This window comes from Sphaerodactylus townsendi, linkage group LG05, assembly GCF_021028975.2.
Source record: "Sphaerodactylus townsendi isolate TG3544 linkage group LG05, MPM_Stown_v2.3, whole genome shotgun sequence".
Classification (NCBI taxonomy): domain Eukaryota; kingdom Metazoa; phylum Chordata; class Lepidosauria; order Squamata; family Sphaerodactylidae; genus Sphaerodactylus; species Sphaerodactylus townsendi.
In genome coordinates, this window is record NC_059429.1 from 22663508 (window position 1) to 22684680 (window position 21173).

The window sequence follows — 21173 nt, forward strand, 5'->3', positions numbered from 1 at the left end:
TGGTTAAAATCAGGTGCATTCTAATCTGGGGAACCAGGTTTGAGTCCCCGCTCTGCCACTTGAGCTGTGGAGGCTTATCTGGTGAACCAGATTAGTTTGTGCACTCCAACACATGACAGCTGGGTGACCTTGGGCAAGTCACAGTTCTTCCGAGCTCTCTCAGCCCCACCTACATCATAGGGTGTTTGTTGTGAGGGCGGGGAAGGGAAAGGAGGGGCCTTTTCCCACTTACCTTAAGCCCCGCGCTACTCTCTTCAAGTAGCGCGGGGTCCTTGGGCACTGCCCACGACAGGGGCGGCCACAGCGAAGCCGCCCCGACGCTGCCGCGGTCGAAAACCCTCAGTCTTGGCTTGGCATCCCTGAGTCTCGCTGGAAAAAAACGAGAGCCTGTTGATGACCCAGCAGCGCGAGGAAGGTGATGGGGAATTACCAAGAAGCGCACCAGGGATGCCGCGCGCTGAGAGCAGCACGCGGCATAGGGGGGATCGCTTCGAGTGGGGAAAGGCCCGAGATTGTAAGCTCCTTCAAGTCTCCTTACAGGAGAGAAAGAGGGGATATAAATCAAAACTCTTCTTCTTCCTTGTCTGGTAGGGTCAGACAAGGACATTATGTGAGCTATGAACTGGGATGCAACCAGTGCAGTCCGAGTGTAAAAAACATGTTGCATGTCTTCTGAAGGTATTTACTGAAGCAAGAGTTAGTCCGGAGGTCTTGGCTAGGCTATGGCTATTTCTGGCTATATAAACAATTACATTGACCTACAGAAATAGCAGCTCCTTCTTTAGAAGTAAAACGTTTGTTTTCAGTTCCAGAGCTCTGGAGTATAGATCTCATGGGATCTCCCTGTCACACGGCAGAGTTCCCAGTGGCTTCCATCAGGAACACATCCAACCTTTAAGGTCAAAACTATAGCATGGAAAAACTGAACTGCACTAGCTCTGACTGCTCATCTGATCACAAGGCAGACACTAAGCATGATCATGATTCGGGTGGGAGACCACCCAGGAAAACCAGGGCTGCTGAGCCAAAAAAAGCAACAGCATGCCATTCCTGCTCTTTTCTTGCCTCGAAAACCCCATGAAGTAGGACTTCGTGGGGTGCATTGCATCAGTTGTGATTCAAATAGCACATTTCCCCTTTTAAAACTGAATCCATGCCCAGAAAGGAAGAGAAGACTGACGGGAGACCCAGAAACCAACCAGCCCCCCCAAAGTCAACTTACTAATCTTCGAGACATGGGTGTCTTATCATCCTCGGGGAGATGTTGCTCCAAAGCCAGGACGATGCAGTTGGCAATGATGGTCAGCAGAATCATGTATTCGAAGGGAGTGGAAGGCGAAGTTAAGGAATACACAGGAGAATGACACAAGTGGAACACATCTGCAGAGAAGTGTAGGGTGGGGAAATGGTACCCGAGGCAACACCTGCTCCAGGCGCCACACACTTGACCAGCTGAAGGAGCAGCCTGGCAGGGCCGGGCCGAGGGAGGGGTTGTGGGGGGAAATTCTCTGTCAACTCCCCACGTGACCAGCTGGCATGTGCCCAGGGACATGTGACCCTACATGTCCTAGTGAGCGCTCCACCTCTGCATCTGCAGTTGAATGACTTCCATATCTTTCCCACACATATTCCTCTTTGTCATGGGTCAATGAAAATTTGTTGATCACGCACACACAAAGACACACACATGCATTGGGCAGAAAATCTTTCGTTTCTGGTGGGCAGCACAGAAAAACATTCTAATAAAGCTGCTTGGAAGCCAAGAGCCACAAGGAAAAGAGCCAACTTTATTGGCAGCTGTCCTCCTATCGGGGGGTTAGGAACCACCTCTGCAGTTTCACAGTTTGCTGGGAAGCCAGTGCCATGCAGCAGGGAAGGGCAGGAAGACCTGGGCTCAAATCCTCGTTTAAGCCATGAAGCTTATTGGATATTTCTTGAGCAAGTCCTAATCTCCAAGCGTAACCTACCTCGCAGTGTTGATAGTAAGGCTAAATGGAATAACTAGGGCTCCTTCCGCGTGGACCAATAAACACGGGCGTAGGATGCTAAATAACCCGTGGGGGGGGGGGCTCTGCACAGATCCCACCCCCAAAACTAGTCTACCCCATGTTGTTTCCCCCCACCTGTTTTTTTTTAAATCGCTAAACAAATAAGTCATTTTTAAAAATCCCGGGTGGCAGCCGCTCGTAAGCGAACAGCCAGGCAGGAGGCGCTTTATTTGCCTCCTTTTTTTAAAAAAAAATTGTGGTTTGCATCTGCATAACTACGCAGGTGCAGATGGTCGTATCGTGGGATATCAGCATGGCTGTGGGGGTTCATCTGTGCATGCCTGTGTAGCTACACATGTGTGGGAAGTGATTAAAAAAACAGACGCGCCTCCGTGCGAAGTCACGACAGCAGCCCAGATTGCTTCTGTGGGCTCCAATCACTGCCTGCATGGATGCATGTGGATGTGAAAACAGGAAAGCGGGTTCCTTTATCCCAGCTGCAACCCGTTATACATTTGCTTTAGGGGCCTAAATAGTAGATCCTTGGGGCCTAAATAGTGGATCCTTGGGGCCTAAATAGTAGATCCTTGGAAGAAAGGAGGGGCCATGCAATCTAAGCACAGCAAGGATAATTTCATTTCTAAGTGCAGAAACGTGGGACTGTTTGTCCAGAGACTCTTTTGTCATGCCGGTTCCACACTTTCCATTTTGCCAGCCTCTGAGTAGAGAAGCACTAGACAACAATCACTGAGCATCACTGATGCTATTCCAAAGGTACTTTGTGTGGGAAACTAAGCTCTCCCCAATGGACTGCTAAAAAGCCTGACCTGTCACCTTCTCCTATTGGCAGCTCAATGGTTGCTTTGGGGTGGGCGGGGTCGTGGTGGTGGTAATTGTCTCGGCGAAAAGTGCTTTCAACAGCTGCAAAATATGATTATTATTGTAGTTATTGTTGTTATCAATATTACCTGCTGCAGAGTTCCTTTTCTGGCAGGCTGCGTAGGATGCGATTGACAGTAATGTGCCACTTTGACTTGTCAAGGTCATTAATGCAAGGATGAATCAGTCTTGCAAACAATTAATTTCTTCACGTAAAATGTAAAGGTGTGAACCTTCTCCAAACCCTCCCTTGGTTTGTACGAGAGTCAGAGGCGTATCTAAGAAAATGGAGCCTAGGGAAATCTAACCCACGCCCCCAGGCCCCTGGCGCCTAGATCTACCACTTGTGGCCAGTGCCAGCACCCAGGTCTACCACCCTGCACCCCCCATGTGATTAGATGACATGTGCACAGGAACATGTGATACCCCATATTCCTCTGGCAGATACGCCCCTGAAGAGAGATCACTTATCTTGTGGGAGGGTTGTGGGATTCTCAAAGAAGTCCAGTCTTACACACGTTAAGAATCATACAACTCAACAGACTTTGAGATAAGACCAGTGCCAATTTGCAATGAGCTAGCAGTTCTTCCTCAACATACTGCTAAACTTAAGGGCAACACTTAAAAGTGCAGGACAGTAGCCCAGGAATGGCCTGTAAAGAGGGCTCAGAGACCTATGGGCACACAGTTCAAGGAAGCTTGCTAGCTAAGCTATATATGTACAAGATCTCTGGTTTAGATCATGGAGTCCCTAATTCCAGCAAGGTGGGTTACACAAGCAAGGAAAGGCAAGCACTGGAGAGCAGACACTTCCTCTAGAAGACCAGTCTTAGGTGTGGAGGAACTGAGAGGTGACTAGATCTTCTTGATTACCTGTCATGGAACCTGGTGCTCAATCACCGTCTTAAAAAGCAAAGCCACATTTTTATTATTTGTCAGGCAGAATCTGCAGTAAAAGTACTGCTGACTGTCAGGAAGGAGTTAATCCTCTCCCAAAAACTGCCCAGACCCGGATAGCCCAATTTCATCAGATCTTGCAAACTAAGCAGGGTCAGCCCTGTTTGGTGTTTGGATGGGAAACCACCAAAGAAGTCCAGTGTTACTACACAGAGGCAGACAATAGCAAACCACCTCCAGTATACCCCTTTAAGAGTATTATATTCGACTAATAGCAATATACTGGCGATCTGGCCTGAAAACTGTCCAGCTGTCTTCGGCGGGGGCCTTTTTGTCTCTGACCTCAAGCTGGTGGAACTTTCTGACCAATGAGACCAGGGCCCAAGGGACCTATCACAGTTCAGTGGGGGTTGTAAGACAGAGTTTTTCTACCAGGTCCATGGCTGAGGACAGCAACGGTAGTTCACCTAGCAGGCCTCTCCTATTTTTACATTTTTATGTGGTTTTTTTTAATGTTCTCTTCTGTTTTATGTTCTTGCTGATCTTATATTTGTTATCAATCCTACCCTCAGGGTTAAAAAGAGAAGGATGCCCAAGTGTAACTCCCTTATGGTTGTCCCCAGTGGAAGCGTTTTCAAGAAAAGAAGTGAATATGCAGGAGAAATGGATTACTTATAGAGAATTGTTGACGTACCATAATGAGAAATGGGAGCTCAAGCCACTGGATGCATTGAAAGATATAGTTAAAAACTGGTTCCGTTGCTATCAATCACTAGAAACGTTTTAACAACAACAATACAGACAACAAAAATACAGGTTTTGTTACACAGATGATAGAATTTGAAAGTAACGTATGTATGAATGATGATAAACTGATTACTAAAATGTATAATATTTTATTAAAGTGGGATACTGAGGAAGAGAGGGTAAAATCAGTGATGGTAAAATGGGCTAATAATGTGGGGAGAAACATACAAATGGAACAATGGGAAAGATTATGGAAAAAAGATTTGAAATTTACAGCTTGTTATAACTTGAAAGAAAATTATAAGATGATGTATAGATGGTATTTAACATCAAAAATTGTCTAAAATGTATAAGAGATTATCAAACAAATGCTGGAAACGTCAACAACAGAATGGTTCTTTTTTCATATGTGGTAGACATGTAAACAGGCAAAATCGTTTTGGAATATTAATGCAAAAGATTATGAAAATAACAATTGAAAAGAAACCTGAGGCATTTTTGTTGGGGTCCATTGGGAAGGGTATCCCTGATCAATACAGAACACTTTTTCTAAATATGACAACTGCAGCAAGGATTTTATATGCATACAAATGGAGGGACAATAACATTCCAACAAAACTAGACTGGATTTTGAAAGTCACAGAATATGCAGAGATGGCTAGGCTGACGGCATTTATAAGAGACAAGAATATGGACAATTTTCTTAAGGATTGGAAATCCTTTGCGGACTACTTATTGAAAACATATACAAACAGAGAAATAATGGCAGATTCGAGACTTAAATGAAAACAGCGTATTGGACTAAAGTAGTTTTATAAGAAGGACTAAAAGTGACAAAATGCAGATATTAACTGCAAGCACATAACTAGATTCGTGTTTGGATCCATAGTGAGGTAGCTGGAAGTCACCATACATATATGTGGGGGGAAAAGAGAAGGGTGTCATTCTGAAGGAATTGTAATTTTAAATTGTATAATTTTAATTGTACCTATTGTAGTACAGCTCTCTTAGCCCTGCTTGTTGGAGGAGAGCAGTTTATAAACCAAACAATTAAATTAAATTAAATTTGTCTCTTGCTTTGAAACCCCTCTTGACCCATGATTTGACTGCAAAAACCAACACCCAGACACATACACACACTGCGTCTTTGCTCTACATTTCTCACTCCCCAAGCAGCTTTTCTTTTTAAATAACAGCATCAGCCCTTGATGACTCTCCCTCTGTACTAGCAATTCCCGTCACAGAAGCACCAAGATAAATCAATCTATTAAGATCTTCTAATTCTAAGACTCCACGTCTATGTCAAAAATATTTTCAGTGAAGGTTATGGAAGAAGAAAAGTTGGGCTCCTCCTTATTTAAGATGGACCTGCAAAGAATACAGATCTTTGACTTTCCAGCGGCTGCATTTAACAAGACATGTAACTTCCCTTGCGCCTGTCTGGCAGTTTTCCCAGTGAAATGAATCTGATGGGCTCAGGAGCCAAAACAGACATTGAACCAAAAAGATTCATACGTGCACTTTTGGATTCCACTGATCTTTAACAACTCTTGGAAATAAAACCACTGTGACCATACACAGGGAAAGTTCATGTGGCCAAATTATTATTCCTTTTCCCTGTAAACAAGCCACACTGAACCATGGGAGGCAGAAGAAAGCAAGTGATATAACTTGGGGATAGGGGATAATGAGATGCCTGCCAAGGAGGGATCTCTTTGAAGCAACAGTAAAATACCTCTGACTCTCAGCTGGTCATTCCTTGCTACCTACGCCAGCAGTTCGTAAACTTTCTGAAGTAAGACCTAAGTCACTTCATCTTTTGGAACCTGACTGTAAGGTAATTCTTCTGTTCCTGCCTCTCCCCACCATAAAACGCAAGAATCTGACATCACTTAACCCTGAACAAGTTCATATTTTAGTTCTCATTTTTAAAATATTTATACATATATAGTAAATGACTAAACTGAGGCTGTCAGACTTTGATCCTATAATGGGGAAAAAAGAGAAGAGATGTTTGGATTTACCTTGTTTTTACCCTCAATCATCACTCAGTCCCCCAAGGGGTCTGTTGTGACGAGGGAAAGCTAAGGAGTTTGTGAGCCACTTTGAGACCCCTTACGTTGAGAAAGTGAAGAACTAGCCTGCTGGATCAGACCAGAGTCCATCTAGTCCAGCACTCTACTACTTGCAGTGGCCCACCAGGTGCCTTTGGGAGCTCACATGCAGACTGTGAAAGCGATGGCCTTCTGTTGCTGCTGTTCCCGAGCACCTGGTCTGCTAAGGCATTTGCAACTTCAGATCAAGAAGGATCAAGATTGGTAGCCATAGATCGACTTCTCCTCCATAAATCTGTCCAAGCCCTTTTTAAAGCTATCCAGGTTAGTGGCCATCAACACCTCCTGTGGCAGCATATTCCAAACACCAATCACACGTTGCGTGAAGAAGTGTTTCCTTTTATTAGTCCTCATTCTTCCCCCCAGCATTTTCAATGAATGCCCCCTGGTTCTAGTATTGTGAGAAAGAGAGAAAAATTTCTCTCTGTCAACATTTTCTACCCCATGCATAATTTTATAGACTTCAATCATATCCCCCCTCAGATGTCTCCTCTCCAAACTAAAGAGTCCCAAACGCTGCAGCCTCTTCTCATAAGGAAGGTGCTCCAGTCCCTCAATCATCCTTGTTGCCCTTCTCTGCACTTTTTCTATCTCTTCGATATCCTTTTTGAGATGTGGAGACCAGAACTGAACACAGTACTCCAAGTGCGGTCGCACCATGGCTTTATATAAGGGCATGACAATCCTTGCACAGTTCTGAGAGAACTGTGACTAGCCCAAGGTCATCCAGCAGGCTTCATGTGGAGGAGTGGGGAAACAAATCCAGTTCACCAGATAAGATTCCCAGCTCAAGTGGAGGAGTGGGCACTCAAACCCAGTTCTCCAGGTTAACCACTACTACACCATGCTTGACTCCCATGTGACTCCCAAGAGTCACTAGAAACTACAATCATGGTAGGAAGGTTGAGTGCAGAAACCACAGCTCCCAGTTTGCAGAACCTGAGCAAGACTGTTAATGCGAGGATGCTTTGAACGACACTGATTCATAGGATCACCATGAGCTGGAAGCGACTTGACAGCACTTAACACGCCCACACATAAACAGCAGCAGCACAGAAAAGAATTAAGCAACCAGTCCCAATACAAATTTAACAGATCATGACTTATTTGAATTTGGCACTGTGTCCAATGTTGGCAGCTCCCATTTGGCTATTGTCCTGGCAACAGCAATTACAGCTAATAGGTTAATTATTCAACTCTGGCAGATCAGCGATTCAGATGGAAGAAATGTCATAATGTCATATAAATGTTTTCTGCAACTTATGTGAGTGTGTGTGTTTAAGTTATTATTACAAAACCTGAGGCAAAACACTAGACTGGACTCAGTGAATCTATTTCGCTACTAGTGGTTCCTTCCGCTGGCAGAAGGAACCTTCCCTTCACACAAGAGGCATTAAAGAAGCTCTTGCATTACTAGAAAGTTCCTGGGGCCAATAGAAATTGCCACCACTAGTGGGACGGATCCTTTGGATCCAACCCACTCTTAAAAAAAATCCATTTCTCATTAGCTTAACATGAATTTTCAATCTGTATCCTGTCGTTTCATGCACTTCATGGTCACACTTCCCATTCACACTACAAAAGACCCTACTGAGGATTAGTTAAGATGTACTAGTAAGCATAAACTGGAAAGATAGCCAAAGGTCTATGTACCCTGGCTTTGCAGATCTGACAAAATACATCCTGTACCACACAAGCCCGACCCAGCCACCTTGCTGAAGCTATACAAGCCTGAGTTATCTAACTACACAGTGCCCAGTGCCTTGCCGGTGGACACTGGGGATTCTAGCTAGAACTTAAGATTCTCAGGTGACCAGTTTGGATCAGAACCATGGGTTTGCAGAGACAGAGGCTTCAGCCTTCCCTGCTGGGTCATTTTCCTGACCTGTAACAGCCCTGAGGAACTGCTGTTTGCCCAACTGGGGAAATGTGCAACTGGGGAAATACATGTGAATTCACTTTCATCCAGAGGTGGGATCCAGCAGGTTCTCACCAGTTCCTGAGAGTGGGTTACTAATTATTTGTGTGTGACGAGAAGGGGTTACTAATTGGGTCTGCTTTTCCGTTATTTCCTATGTGGCTGGTTAGCGAAGGTAGAAAACGGGATAATTCTCCCTGTTGTGCTGTTTTAAAAACATGTTTTAGAAATATGGTAAAGTTCCTTGTTTAAGGAAAGTATCCTTCTTTTGATTTCTAGAAACAAAATTAAGTATTTGAAAGTATTAAGTATTTGACACGCAGTCAATTAGAGGAGAAGTCGTTGTTTCTGTTGGCAGTAGACGATAGGACTTGCTATAATGAGTTTAAATTACGGACAGAAAGATACCAGCTGGAAATTAGGAACTTTTTTTACAGTAAGAGGTTTTTTACAGTAGCAGAGAAATTATTAATGCCCTGCCCCCGGAATGCCCGACCACGCCCCCGTCGTGCCCCGCCCAGCCCCATTGGCGCTATGCCACTGTTTGAATCCCACCACCATGGGAACCTGTTACTAACATTTTTGGATCCTACCACTGCTTTCATCCCCTTGATGCCTCAGTAAGCAGCCACAAAAGAATAGAGATTTAGACCCAGGTCTACAGACTCTAGTCCAACTATGCAGGCAGTAGCAAAAGCTGCCCTGTTTTAAAGCGAATTGACATTCTTACTTTCAAAACAGGAACAGGGAAGCAAGATTTGGTATATGAGTTTTCCCTTTTTTCAGTTACCCCAAACATGAAGATTACCCATTTTTAAATTATAACAGAACGCGTGGGTCAGGGGAACTACATCCTCTCCCTCCTGCAACTTAACCTTGCTGCATTCTGACTTTAATTTGGTTTAACAATTATTCCTTTCCCGCAGGAAGTCCTGAAACTGGCAGCCTGGGTGAAAGGGTGGGCCAGTGATTGCTAGCAGATAGTCACTGGGGAGGGGCTAGAAGGCTAAAATGTTAGGAAATGGATATATGCTTGTGAAATCAATGTGCCCGGAGGCCAAAATCACAGGGTGAAGATTTGTTTAGCTTAATTAAGGAAGGAACCCCAGGGTGCTGAATGCAGGGTTAGGAAGGTCTGCTTCAGAACGAGAATAAATCATACCAGCCCAGCATGGCGTTCGTTGAAACAAAGCCAGGCTACCACTTAAAAGGCCTGCTTTGGCTGCGTAAGCAAGCGCTTGTCACAAGACAAAATGACCAGATTTCCTGCACTGGCGATGAGGCTGACTGGCACAGCCGTCAAGGGTGAATGTTTTCTCTGTGCCCTTCCTGCCTGTTAGAACATCAATGGCATTTCCCCCTCTCTATAAAAATCAATATAGAAGCTGACAGGTGACCTATAAGGGTGGATTTGTAGGATTGCCAGACACAGCGGAGCGACAGAGTGACATCACTTCCAGGGAAAACCTGTTGGAAATGAAGGACTTTGCATGGTCTCCTGCCTCCATGATAGAGGGGGACTGATCCGTGAGTCAGATGGCTAGAGGGGGTCAAGACACTAGGCACCTTTTCTCTACTGCTCTCCCTTTGATGTGTAGATTGCTACTCTTAGGGAACTTCCTTCCTTCCAATTGTGTTGGTTGGCTGATCCAATTATTTTTCATTCTTCTTGTCGGGACCCCATGAGGATAAGGGGAGAGAGTACATTTAAAGAGCAGGGAGGAGTTTTCAAGTCATGCTAGAGCATCTCTTTCACCCATTGGCCTTGTCCTGTTTCTGATTTTCTGACTTATTGTTTCGGAGCTGGAGCACACTAAGCAGGTGAATAATTGCAGGCTGTCGAGTCACAGCGACCCCAGAGCCACGGGTTTTCAAAGCGAGAGATCAGCAAAGGTGGTTTGCCATCATCTTCCTCTCTGCATAGCAACCCCACACTTCATCGGTGGTCTCCTATCCCAGTACTGACCATGCACGATTCCACTTAGCTTAACAAGCTCTGGCGAGCTCAGGTTAGTCACGGTTATTCTACTTGCTTGAATGATATGCTCATCAAAGCAGCTTAATACTTGGAAGAGCAAACTCAAAGGAGATCAGTTCTCTGTTCACTGAAGGGGAGCTGCAATCGCCTGAGCTGCTAATGTCCACAGGGCCCACCTGCAACCCTAGTGTCGCTATTTCCTGCAGCGAGCCGTCTGTGATAGGGTCTGACCAGCCTTCTCACACCTTGAGAGCCAGCGTGGTGTAGTAGTTAAGAGCAAATGCACTGTAAACTAGAGGACCGGGTTTGATTCCCAGCTCTGCCACTTGAGCTGTAGAGGCTTTATCTGGTGAACCAGGTTAGCTTGTGCACTCCAACACATGCCAGCTGGGTGACCTTGGGCTAGTCACAGTTCCTTGGAGCTCTCTCAGCCCCACCCACCTCACAGGGTGTTTGGTGGTGGTGGTGGAGGGAAATAAGATTGTAAGCCCCTTTGAGTCTCCTTACAGGAGAGAAAAGGGGAATATAAATCCAAACTCTTCTTCTTTACAAAAGAGGGTAAGAGGGAATGGAATTAACACCAGACAGGCCCCAAAACTTCCCTGGGGTTTCACCAGAGCCAATGGCTTTCACTTCTTGTCGCAGTACTTGTTTCCCTTTTCCCCATCCACTGCCAGTAATACTTGCAACAGAGAACGGAATACAGATTATTTTTCTTGGAATAGAGCCATTGGCCTATTTTGGCTTCTGTTCGTTTCTGCTTTTTCTCCTCCTCCCTTTCCCGAAAACTTGTAAGCAATTAACACTAGCTTAAAAGAAGGGAAATAAGCATTACACCGGAGCTGTTTCTGTTAAGACGGATCCCCTGGGTATCAGTTGTGTTTGCCTAACTAGAAAGTGAAGGAATGCCACCTTCAACGCAAAATCTGTTCTCTTCCTCCCATTAAAATATCATTTTTTTACATTTCCCCCCATTTTAAAATAACATGGTATGCATACGTCTTAACTCAGACACAACTTATTACTGGCAATGCTCGGGTGGCTGAGGCGTCGGGAGAAGTTTCAGAGTCCAGCCCTTGTTGGTCCCCAACTTGGTCTGGCCTTACTGGGCTCTGCTCAGCCCCTGAAGACTCATCGCTCTCCAGGGGATGACCCATGGCCGGGGTGGGGGGTGGGGGCTGTACCCTGCTCCAGCTTTGCACATTGGATCCTCAGGGAAATGATAAAAATCAGGTGCTCTTGTATTGATTTATCTCTATTTGCCTCATATGTTTCCCTTCATGGGACGGTTGAGTTGTTTCCTAAGCAACTCGATGGATCCCAGCCAGGGTTATAGGAACACCTGCCATGCACCATCATTTTCTTCCTGGCAAATTTCGGGCCTAGTGATGGAATGAGAGGCCAGCCACGGGAGCAAGGCTGATCCTGTTGACTTCTGAGAGAGGGAGGTTCTAAAACAACAATTGTGCCATTCAAAATTCAATCCTTGCTAAAGTTGCATTACATTAAGTCAATGTCAGTCAAAAGGGACCGATACAGAGGTGGGATCCAACCAGTTCTCATCACTTCTCTAGAAATGGTTACTAATTTTTTTCTGAGTGCCGAGAAGGGGTTACTAAAGCAACCTCCCTACCCAATAGGGACTGGAGGTGAGTGTGTGCGGCGGCGCCACTGTTTGAATCCCACCACCATCGGAACCTGTTATTAAAATTTTTGGATGCCACCACTGGACTGATACCTATACAAAAAGGAAAATGAGACATTTAGGTTTCTTTGGCACCCAAGACCCTGTTCTAGCCTACCCATTTCTTTTTGTGCTATCAGATTCCCAGTTTTCTCCCAATCCAATGGTGCAATCCTGGTTAATTCCTGCAGATCATATTGACATTAAAAGCAAAGCAGCATGTAGGCAAGTAGTTCACAGCTGTGCCATTTCAAAAGCAAAAACCAAAAAGGCAATTTATTTGGTGCCTTTTATTAGAACAGACCCAATGACACATAAGAATGTGCAAGCTTTGGGGTTCCTCAGAATTCTTCAGCAGGCCAGAGGTTAACAAAACTAAAAAGTGAGGAGAAGCAGATTTTAAGCATATCTTTCATATTAAAGCATATCTTTGACTTCCACATATCACCACATGGTGAATATTCTGGAAAAATTACAGTGTCAAGTTGCTGCAGGCCAGGTTCCGTAAATGCAAGAAATTATAAAGGTGTTAAACTCTGTAGTAACAACTCCCCAAAAGTTTCCTCCTCTCCCTTATCCCACAAGCCTGCATTCCTTTTTGGAAGCAGGAAAAGTCCTCTAACAAGCCAGCGACCCTGTTCAAGCCAAGAGTTGGATCCAGTATTTCAATAGTTTGATCCAGTGCTTCCACTTAATCCAAACAGTGTGACCCTGTGACCTACTTCCTCTTCTGTGGTAAATGAGATGATTTTGCTCTTGATCAGGGCAAAAACAGCTGCACGCTGCAATGAACCATTGGCTGTTGCACAAGCGCAAAGCTGATCAGCACAGTACTTTGCTCCTTACAAAATTTGCTAGGGGACATCAAAGCAATCTGATCCAAACCTCACCTTGTTTACAATCAAGGGAGTTCAGACAAGGCCCCCTTCTGCACATGCAGAACAATGCACTTTTAGCCCACTTCCACAGTCCACTTTGCAAGTGGATTTTGCTATTCCGCACAGTAAAATACAGTTGCAAAGAGCGTTGAAAGTGGATTGAAAGTGCATTGTTCTGCATGTGCGGAAGGAGCCAAGGACTACCATGTTCACCACAACATTCTCATCTTCCTTTTGAGCTGAAAGAGGCATGCCCAAGGCCACACTGCACGTCCATGGCAGACTGGAACTGAGGAATTCCTGATGCATGGTTCACCATCATGCCATACATTGCTTTCGATGTTTATTCCGAAGCAGGCCTTGTTGGGATCAATGTGATTTACTGTCTAACATTTCAGCAGAAGGACCAAAGCAAGTTTCGGCAAACAGAATTTACATCCTGAGATACTGTTGAAAGTTGAGGACTGCGCAGTGTTCTTTTGTACAGCGCACCCTGGCACTTTAGAGGGGATGCTTGTGCTAACGTGGCTAGATAGGTCACTTCCTGTATCCTTCTTGTCTGCTCTGCTTCTCTTTGTTTTGCTACGCTTAGGGCTTTCTTAACACCTTTACTGATTTATTTATTTTTTGGTCTAACCACCATGAGGTCAAAATGCGCTCTCTGCAATCTCCCTCCATCCCAGCTTTCTTCTCCAGTAAGCAGTTTCTTCACATTAAAGGGTTTCTATTTCTTCTCTAAAGCCACAAAACTCACGTACTTTATACCTAAAGCATCTTTCCCCTTCTGCAGCTCAAACCGAGCTAATCTAAATCCCAACTATATGCAATAAAGGAACTATGTCGATGCCAACCCAGACCATCTTTTATCAGCTCAAAACGGGTTTTCTTGGCTTGTTGTTAGCAGTGACCTGGCAGTAATCCAGATTAGTGGCTTATGGGGGTGTTTTGAGCCCCACCTCTTGCATAGCATCCATAGCCAGATTGGGTAGTAGCATTCTTTAAAAATAAAAACACAGAAGCACTTATCTTATTTTTTCTTTTAGCACACAATACTAACAAAATTAAATCCAAACTGGTTGAATTGCCTGTATCAGTTCAGGGTTGCCAGGTTGCTGCACACCTGGAATCCTGTTCTTTTTGGCAGGCAGAGGGGTAGGTGAAAGAGTAGGATGGAGGGAGGGGGAATTTGCTGGGCCAGCTCCTTGCGGCGGTGAATTGAAAAGCCACGCGTTCAATTTCTGAGCTGTTGTAACCCGATCGCCCTTTAGCAGTTTACCCCTGGTGGTTCAAAGCCAGCCATAAAAAAATCTTACAGCCTTGCTAGAAAGGATTTGGGCTTCTTCTCAGAGGAGGGAAAAAATCCATATCTGCAGAGCACCAGGGGACAGAAGGGATGGTCGACGCTGACAACCCTTTAGAAGTAAGAGAGATAACAGAACAGAATGAAGGGTCAGAATGAAGATTCAAGTAGTACAAGCACAGGTGTCAAACTCGCGGCCCTCCAAATGTTATGGACTACAGTTCCCATCATCCCCTGCCAGCATCATGCTGGCAAGGGATGATGGGAACTGTAGTCCATAACATCTGGGGGACCTCGAGTTTGACACCTATGGATGGATCAGGACAAAGGGGCACAAGGAGCCAACCTGATAGAAAGCTTCAGAGAGTTTCCTTCCTATATGGCTCAGAAGGAAAGCTTGCTTGCTATCCTGACGATCCCTGAGATAAGGTCTCCTCAAACCAGAGCTGTAACAAGGCAGAGAATTCTAGTAGTGGATTCGTACTGTTGTTCTCCGCTTCCGTTTGGAAACAGACTTCCTGGAATTGCCCTAGGATCCAAAATTAAGTCATGTTGGGTCCGGAGCATGTCCGTGGCCTAGACATCTACACAGCACAAACTGGGCTTTCCTTGCCAGTATTTCAAAAGGCAGGAGGAGGTTCAGCCAGATTTTCTTGTCTGGTTAGACTCTTGATTTTGTCCCTAGATATCCATCAGAGATCTGGACAATCTATTGCAATTATTAGAGTAGTTCCATAGGATTTCTTATGGTTGCTAATTGAATAAACATTTTTATGAATGAATGTATATTCCATCCATGATGCATCGCATACAGTTATAGTCCGTGGAAATATTTTATAATCTATTTTTCCACGGATTATAACTGTATGTCTAAGTTTGGAAACCTGCGGGGGCACCATATGCGATGCATCATGGATGGAATATACAGTCATTCATAAAAACGTTTATTTATTCAATTAGCGACCATAAGAAAACCTATGGAACTACTCTAATAATTGCAAAATAACTGACACAACAACCTTGTGGAGTATAGAAATAGACTTTTTTATTTATTGATATGTACATTTATGCAATGTTGTATGATGGTGTTGGTTTGAAGATATAATTGCATGGATATTTGCATGTATTGATAAGCATATTACAGACCTTGCTATTATATATACAGTCTCTGGTGTAATTTTTAGGTGATTGGCCGCCCAATTCATTCTTCTATTGTGTTATCTGGACTGTATAGTTGTCTTTCTTGGAGATTAAATATATTATCTGCAGGGGTCTGCAACCTGCGGCTCTCCAGATGTTCATGGACTACAATTCCCATCAACCTGATGGGAATTGTAGTCCATGGACATCTGGAGAGCCGCAGGTTGCAGACCCCTGTTCTAGGGGATCCCCAAGTCCTCCCTGGAGGTTAGCATCCCTAGGGGAGAGCTCACATGGCAAACCTCTGAATTCATCCTCAGCATCCGATATTTAGAAATATAATGCCACCGGGGTGCTGTGTGGTTTCCGGGCTGTATGGCCGTGTTCCAGCAGCATTCTCTCCTGATGTTTCGCCTGCATCTGTGGCTGGCATCTTCAGAGGATCTATAATGCCACTGTACGTGGGTATTCCATTAAGCGATCACATCTGCTAGCTATGCATAGGCTATTTATTTGTCTCAGCCTTTTAAAAAGCATTTGAGCTTGCTCCATCATTACGTCACAGTACCGAGTCTGCAAATTAGTTGCAGGCTGTATAAAGAAGCACTTTCTTTTGTCAGTTTTGAACTGACTGCTTTCCAGCAGTCAAGTTTCACATAACCTAATGGCATATAGTCATCATTTGACTGCCTCAGTGTTCTTCCTTGAAAAAGAAACAAGGCAAGTTCTCTGTGATGCATTCGTGACCAGATATTAAGCAAATTAAATAAAAGCCATAAAACAATGCTGAACAGCTTTGGTCTTGCACAGTAGTTCTCTGTGCTACAGGATCATGGCTAGGCTGTGCCTTGGTAAATAAGCTATGTTTGTTATTTATATAGGGTAGCTTGTAGTAGTTTTTGTGCTTACACATTCGACAAACTGTATCGTCACTACTACTGCAGAATGGGACATGTACCCTACAGGTTTATCACTTGTATGCCAGCTCCCCTTTTGTGTCTGCAGAATCAGGTGTATAATTTACGAGATATACAGTGCAAGTCATTTTGTAACTGTTTGCCGAATGCTCAGAAGCCAAAAACACTACAGTTCCTATGAAGCAGTGCGAGAGCACACATGCACAAATGGATCCACCTACATGCACAAATGGATCCACCTCAGGGCAATTCATGAGTCATTAATGAACACCGACTGACACAGGCATAAAGTACACCTATTTAGAATAATACTGTAAAACTGGGGTGCTGTGTGGTTTCCGGGCTGTATGGCCGTGTTCTAGCAGCATTCTCCCCCTAACTCACCCAGTAATTTTTCTCCTGCAAAAAAGAAAGGACACTCACTCTCTCCAGCTGACAAGGAATGCACTGTATTAGTCTCACTCAGAACAAGACATTAAATAATGATCTAAACACACAAAGAGTTTTGACAAACCTGTACATATCTAGCTGCAATCTGCCTTCACGTTTGAGAAAAAAATTAGCTCCTTCTGGAATTTTTCCCCTTTTCTCTCTCTCTCTCTGAAGGATGACATCCTACACATTCAGATCTTCATTGGGTGATAAGGAACACAACTTGCAAATGTATCATCAAAGCCTCCCCCATGTGCATATATTATTTAATCCCTGATGTAATGCATAAATGAATTTCATGGATATAGGTGGATATATGCTCAGTGCGCCAAAATCCAAGAGCTGCCTTGGCTGTAGTGCTGACAGATTGCAACAAGAGTTCCACATTCAGGCCACTAGGAACCCCACCAGTAGGCAGCGCGAGACACAAATTCAGCAAAACAAAAGGCAATGGCACTACTAAGGGCTCAAAAGCAGGCCAGCACAACTTACAATCCACCAAGAAGACGAAGATGAAGAGGAGGATGAGGAGGAGGAGTTTGGATTTATATCCCCCCTTTCTCTCCTGTAGGAGACTAAAAGGGGCTTACAATCTCCCTGCCCTCCCCCCCCCCCCAACAAACACCCTGTGAGATGGGTGAGGCTGAGAGGGCTTCAAAGAACTGTGACTAGCCCAAGGTCACCCAACTGGCATGTGTTGGAGTGCACAAGCTAATCTGGTTCACCAGATAAGCCTCCACAACTCAAGTGGCAGAATGGGGAACCAAACCCAGTTCTCCAGATTAGAGGGCACCTGCTCTTAACCACTCCGCCACGCTGGCTCTCAAGCCAAACACAGCCCACCGTTTCTGTTTGACAATACCCAAGCTCAACACACACAAATTTGTGGGCAGCCATCAAAACCACTTTCCAGCTGCAGCACAGTAGCTGGTGTGATGTAACAGTTAGAGTGTTGCACCAAGACAATGAAACTTGCTGGGAGACCTTTGGCCAGTCACTTGTTCTCTCTTTCAGCCTAGCCTACCTTTCAGGATAGTTGGAGAATAAAATGGAGAGCCATGGACATCAGTTTGGCCCCTTTCGCACATGCAGAATAATGCACTTTCAATCCACTTTCAGTGCACTTTGCAGCTGGATTTTACTGTGCGGAATAGCAAAATCCACTTGCAAACAATTGTGAAAGTGGACTGAATGTGCATTATCCTTTATGAGCAGAAGGGGCCTTTTATTTCCTTGGAAGAAAAGCACAGTATTTATTGATGCTAGGCATTTATATGCCCCACATTGCTCTGGACCCAATGTGCTTTCAATATTGTTCTCCCCTTCTTATTTATTTTATTAGATTTATACCCCACCCTTCCCAACTGAAACTGAGCTTAGGGGGCAGCTTACACACAAGGTTAAAGAATTAAATGATTCTCATACTACAGTACAGAACTTAAAAGTAAAAACTAATACTAACATCTGAAATCCTCCACTTTAAGGCTGAGCTGAAAATGTATGATTCCCTCAAGGTGATCCAACTAGCTTTCATGGTAGAGTGGGGACCCTACACTAGTCTTACCCTCTGACCACTACACCCCATTGGATGGGTGGATGGATGGATGGATGGATGGATGGATGGATGGATGGATGGATGGATGGATGGATGGATGGATGGATGGATGGATGGATGGATGGATGGATGGATGGATGGATGGATGGATGGATGGAAGAAGAGGAAGGAGCTGTCACTATACTCCTCTGCAATGGAAGGTGCGAACAGTCTTGTTCAGGGTGGGAAGATTCAAAGAATTTCAAGGGAAAGGAATTTCAAGGGCAGTTAGACAGAGGAATACACTGCCCCAGAATGTGGTGGAGTCTCCTTCTTTGAAGGTTTTTAAACAGAGACCGGATGGCCAGAGTGTTTTGATTGTGTCTTCTGGCATGGCAGGGGATTGGACTTGATGACCCTTGTTGTCTCTTCCAAATCTATGATTTTGTTCTAAGTCTCCCATGTTTTTCCAGCCTGAAGTTATCCACAGATCTTCAGCTATACTGGAAAGTCCAGAAATTGTTAAGTACCCACAGAGACAAAACATTCAAGAAATTTGTGAGAAAGTACAGAGATCTGATAAATCTGACAAGTTCAACACCAGCAAATACCGGGGTGTTTACTGCTACAACCCTTATGCTGAGAAGCACACTGACTGAAATGTTTGGTACAGTATTTTCATTCTGGCCCATAATGTGGAGGTCTGATTCTGGGGTCTGTTTGTTTTGATTTCGTCACTTCATTACCTTGCAAGAGCCAATTTGTACAGCTAGTTTTAAATGGCTGTTGTTTGCCTTGGATCTTCAACAGCAGATGGGACAACAAATCCAAACACACACCAGCTTCATAATATTCCCATAAGCAACTTGGCCAGGTTCATTTACATATTTTATGTAGTCATATAAGTAAGCAGGTGTTTCTTTTTTAAAATGAATCCGAGAAGGACAAACAGCTGCACAGACATACCTTTTTGGGCCAATCTTCTCTTTTAAAGGTGTTCTAGTTTCTAATTCTTAACAGTAACATAGTCACGTCATGTGATCCATCCCCCTGCTTTATCAGGTTCTTTTTTTAAAAAAAAAAAAACTTTGTTTAGCATAGCAATTGGATGCAAGTTGGTATCACCATGACAACCACTGTCTCTGCTTCAATTCACCATCTGACAGGGCGCCTCTCCCCGCCCCTTTCGCTTCAGCTGTCAAAAAGAGGGACCTTCTACCATCTCTACTCACAAGGAATGCTGGAAGCCAAATGAATGAACCGTAAAAGAAAACAGAGCTTTGTAGAAATTAAGGCAGCCCAGTAAGTGTTGGAGATGATGACCAACCTGGGACAGCCTCTTGTAATTTTGTCCTAGCAGAATTCATCCTAAGACTCATGCCGCAAAATGTGCGCAGGCATTTGTGAAGAACGACTCTAACATGGATATCCCTTCCAACCAAATACTAACCAGGAGGGCCAATGCTGCTTTGCACTATAATGATTAGGACTTGTGTGGCGAAACGGGCTTGCCTCTGGTTTGCAGGCCCTATTTCGCTCTCAGCCCTCTCCCAGAGTTATCACCTTTTCCCTGGAGAGGGCTATCTCATTTCCAGGGTACGCTGCCACCACCTGGCCAGTTTTAGGACTGCCCACTGGGAAGGGCCAGGACCTCCCAGTTTCCTCTTCCACGAGCGTGTCCGAACCGGGGGGAGCATATGCATTACAGAGAACGGTCCACTACCGGAAACGATTAAACAAAGTTAAGATTTAATAACAGTAGAACATTGAAGAGAACTTTTCTGGCACGGCACCCAAATACAGCAAGGAACACACATAAAAGAAAGGCAAACCGCAAGCCCTCTGGCCCTGTCACTATCAGATACTCTGCCTACTAGTCGTGGCACAGCAGGGTAGGTCCTCGGCTTAAGCAGGTATTGTCTATGAGGAAGCTCCCATCACTGGGCCTAGAACACGGCCTGCAGGGGAAAGGCCGCTGCCTTCTCTCCCAGGCAGAGCCTCCCTCTTCCCAGAGCCCAGCAAGACAAGACGAACCCACCCACAGGGTTCTGGCTGATTTTATCTTCCCGCACTTTTTTGGCTCCCCCTGATGTTGTTACCAGGCTCACTGCAACTTCTGCCCACCCGCTCTATGGTGCCTGGTTGGGGACACAAGGGGAAGATAGGAAGGGCGGAGGGAGGGGAAAGCTACAGCTATTTCTCCACAACTTGCATACCAAATAACAATTGATAATGAAACCACCGCCAATTCTACTGCTACTATCATCAACACACATCCAACAACACTCCTGTGTTGAGCTACACCATTTACTTAGTGAAGTAAATTACTCTAATTCCCTATCATTGCAGCCAAGACTGTTATTAAGGGAATTTGTTTGATTCATACATGTTTTGCGTACTTTTCGTATGGTGGAAGGTTTTGTACGTTAATACTGTTCCAGATTATGAAGGCACCTTTATTACTTTTTCACTTCACTAAGTAAATGGGGCAGCCCAATACAGGAGTGTTGTTGTATGTGTATCGATGATTGTAGCAGTAGGACTGGTGGTAGTTCCAATGCTGCTTAGCCACTGAGATCTGATCAGGCTAGCTTGGGCCATCAGGTTGGGTTTCTTTTCTGCCCCCTCCCAAGTTGTTGGGAAGATTAATCTTTAGGAAAGAAAACAGAGAAGATAAACAATGGTTTGAGAAAAGCAGATGGACATGTACACCTTCAAGGTGTATGTGGTTTCTATCCATCTTTCTCTGTCTTCTGGAAGGGAGGCT

The 21173-nt window shown here is 44.6% G+C and overlaps 1 protein-coding gene across 1 annotated transcript in view; it reads right to left on the reverse strand.

The window, feature by feature from the left end:
• CACNA1E (calcium voltage-gated channel subunit alpha1 E) overlaps nucleotides 1-21173 on the reverse strand; it is a 485501-nt gene that overhangs the window by 364568 nt on the left and 99760 nt on the right. Inside the window, 1 exon segment of the mRNA XM_048497813.1 lies at nucleotides 1223-1328. Within this exon segment, the coding sequence (XP_048353770.1) occupies nucleotides 1223-1328 (106 nt within the window).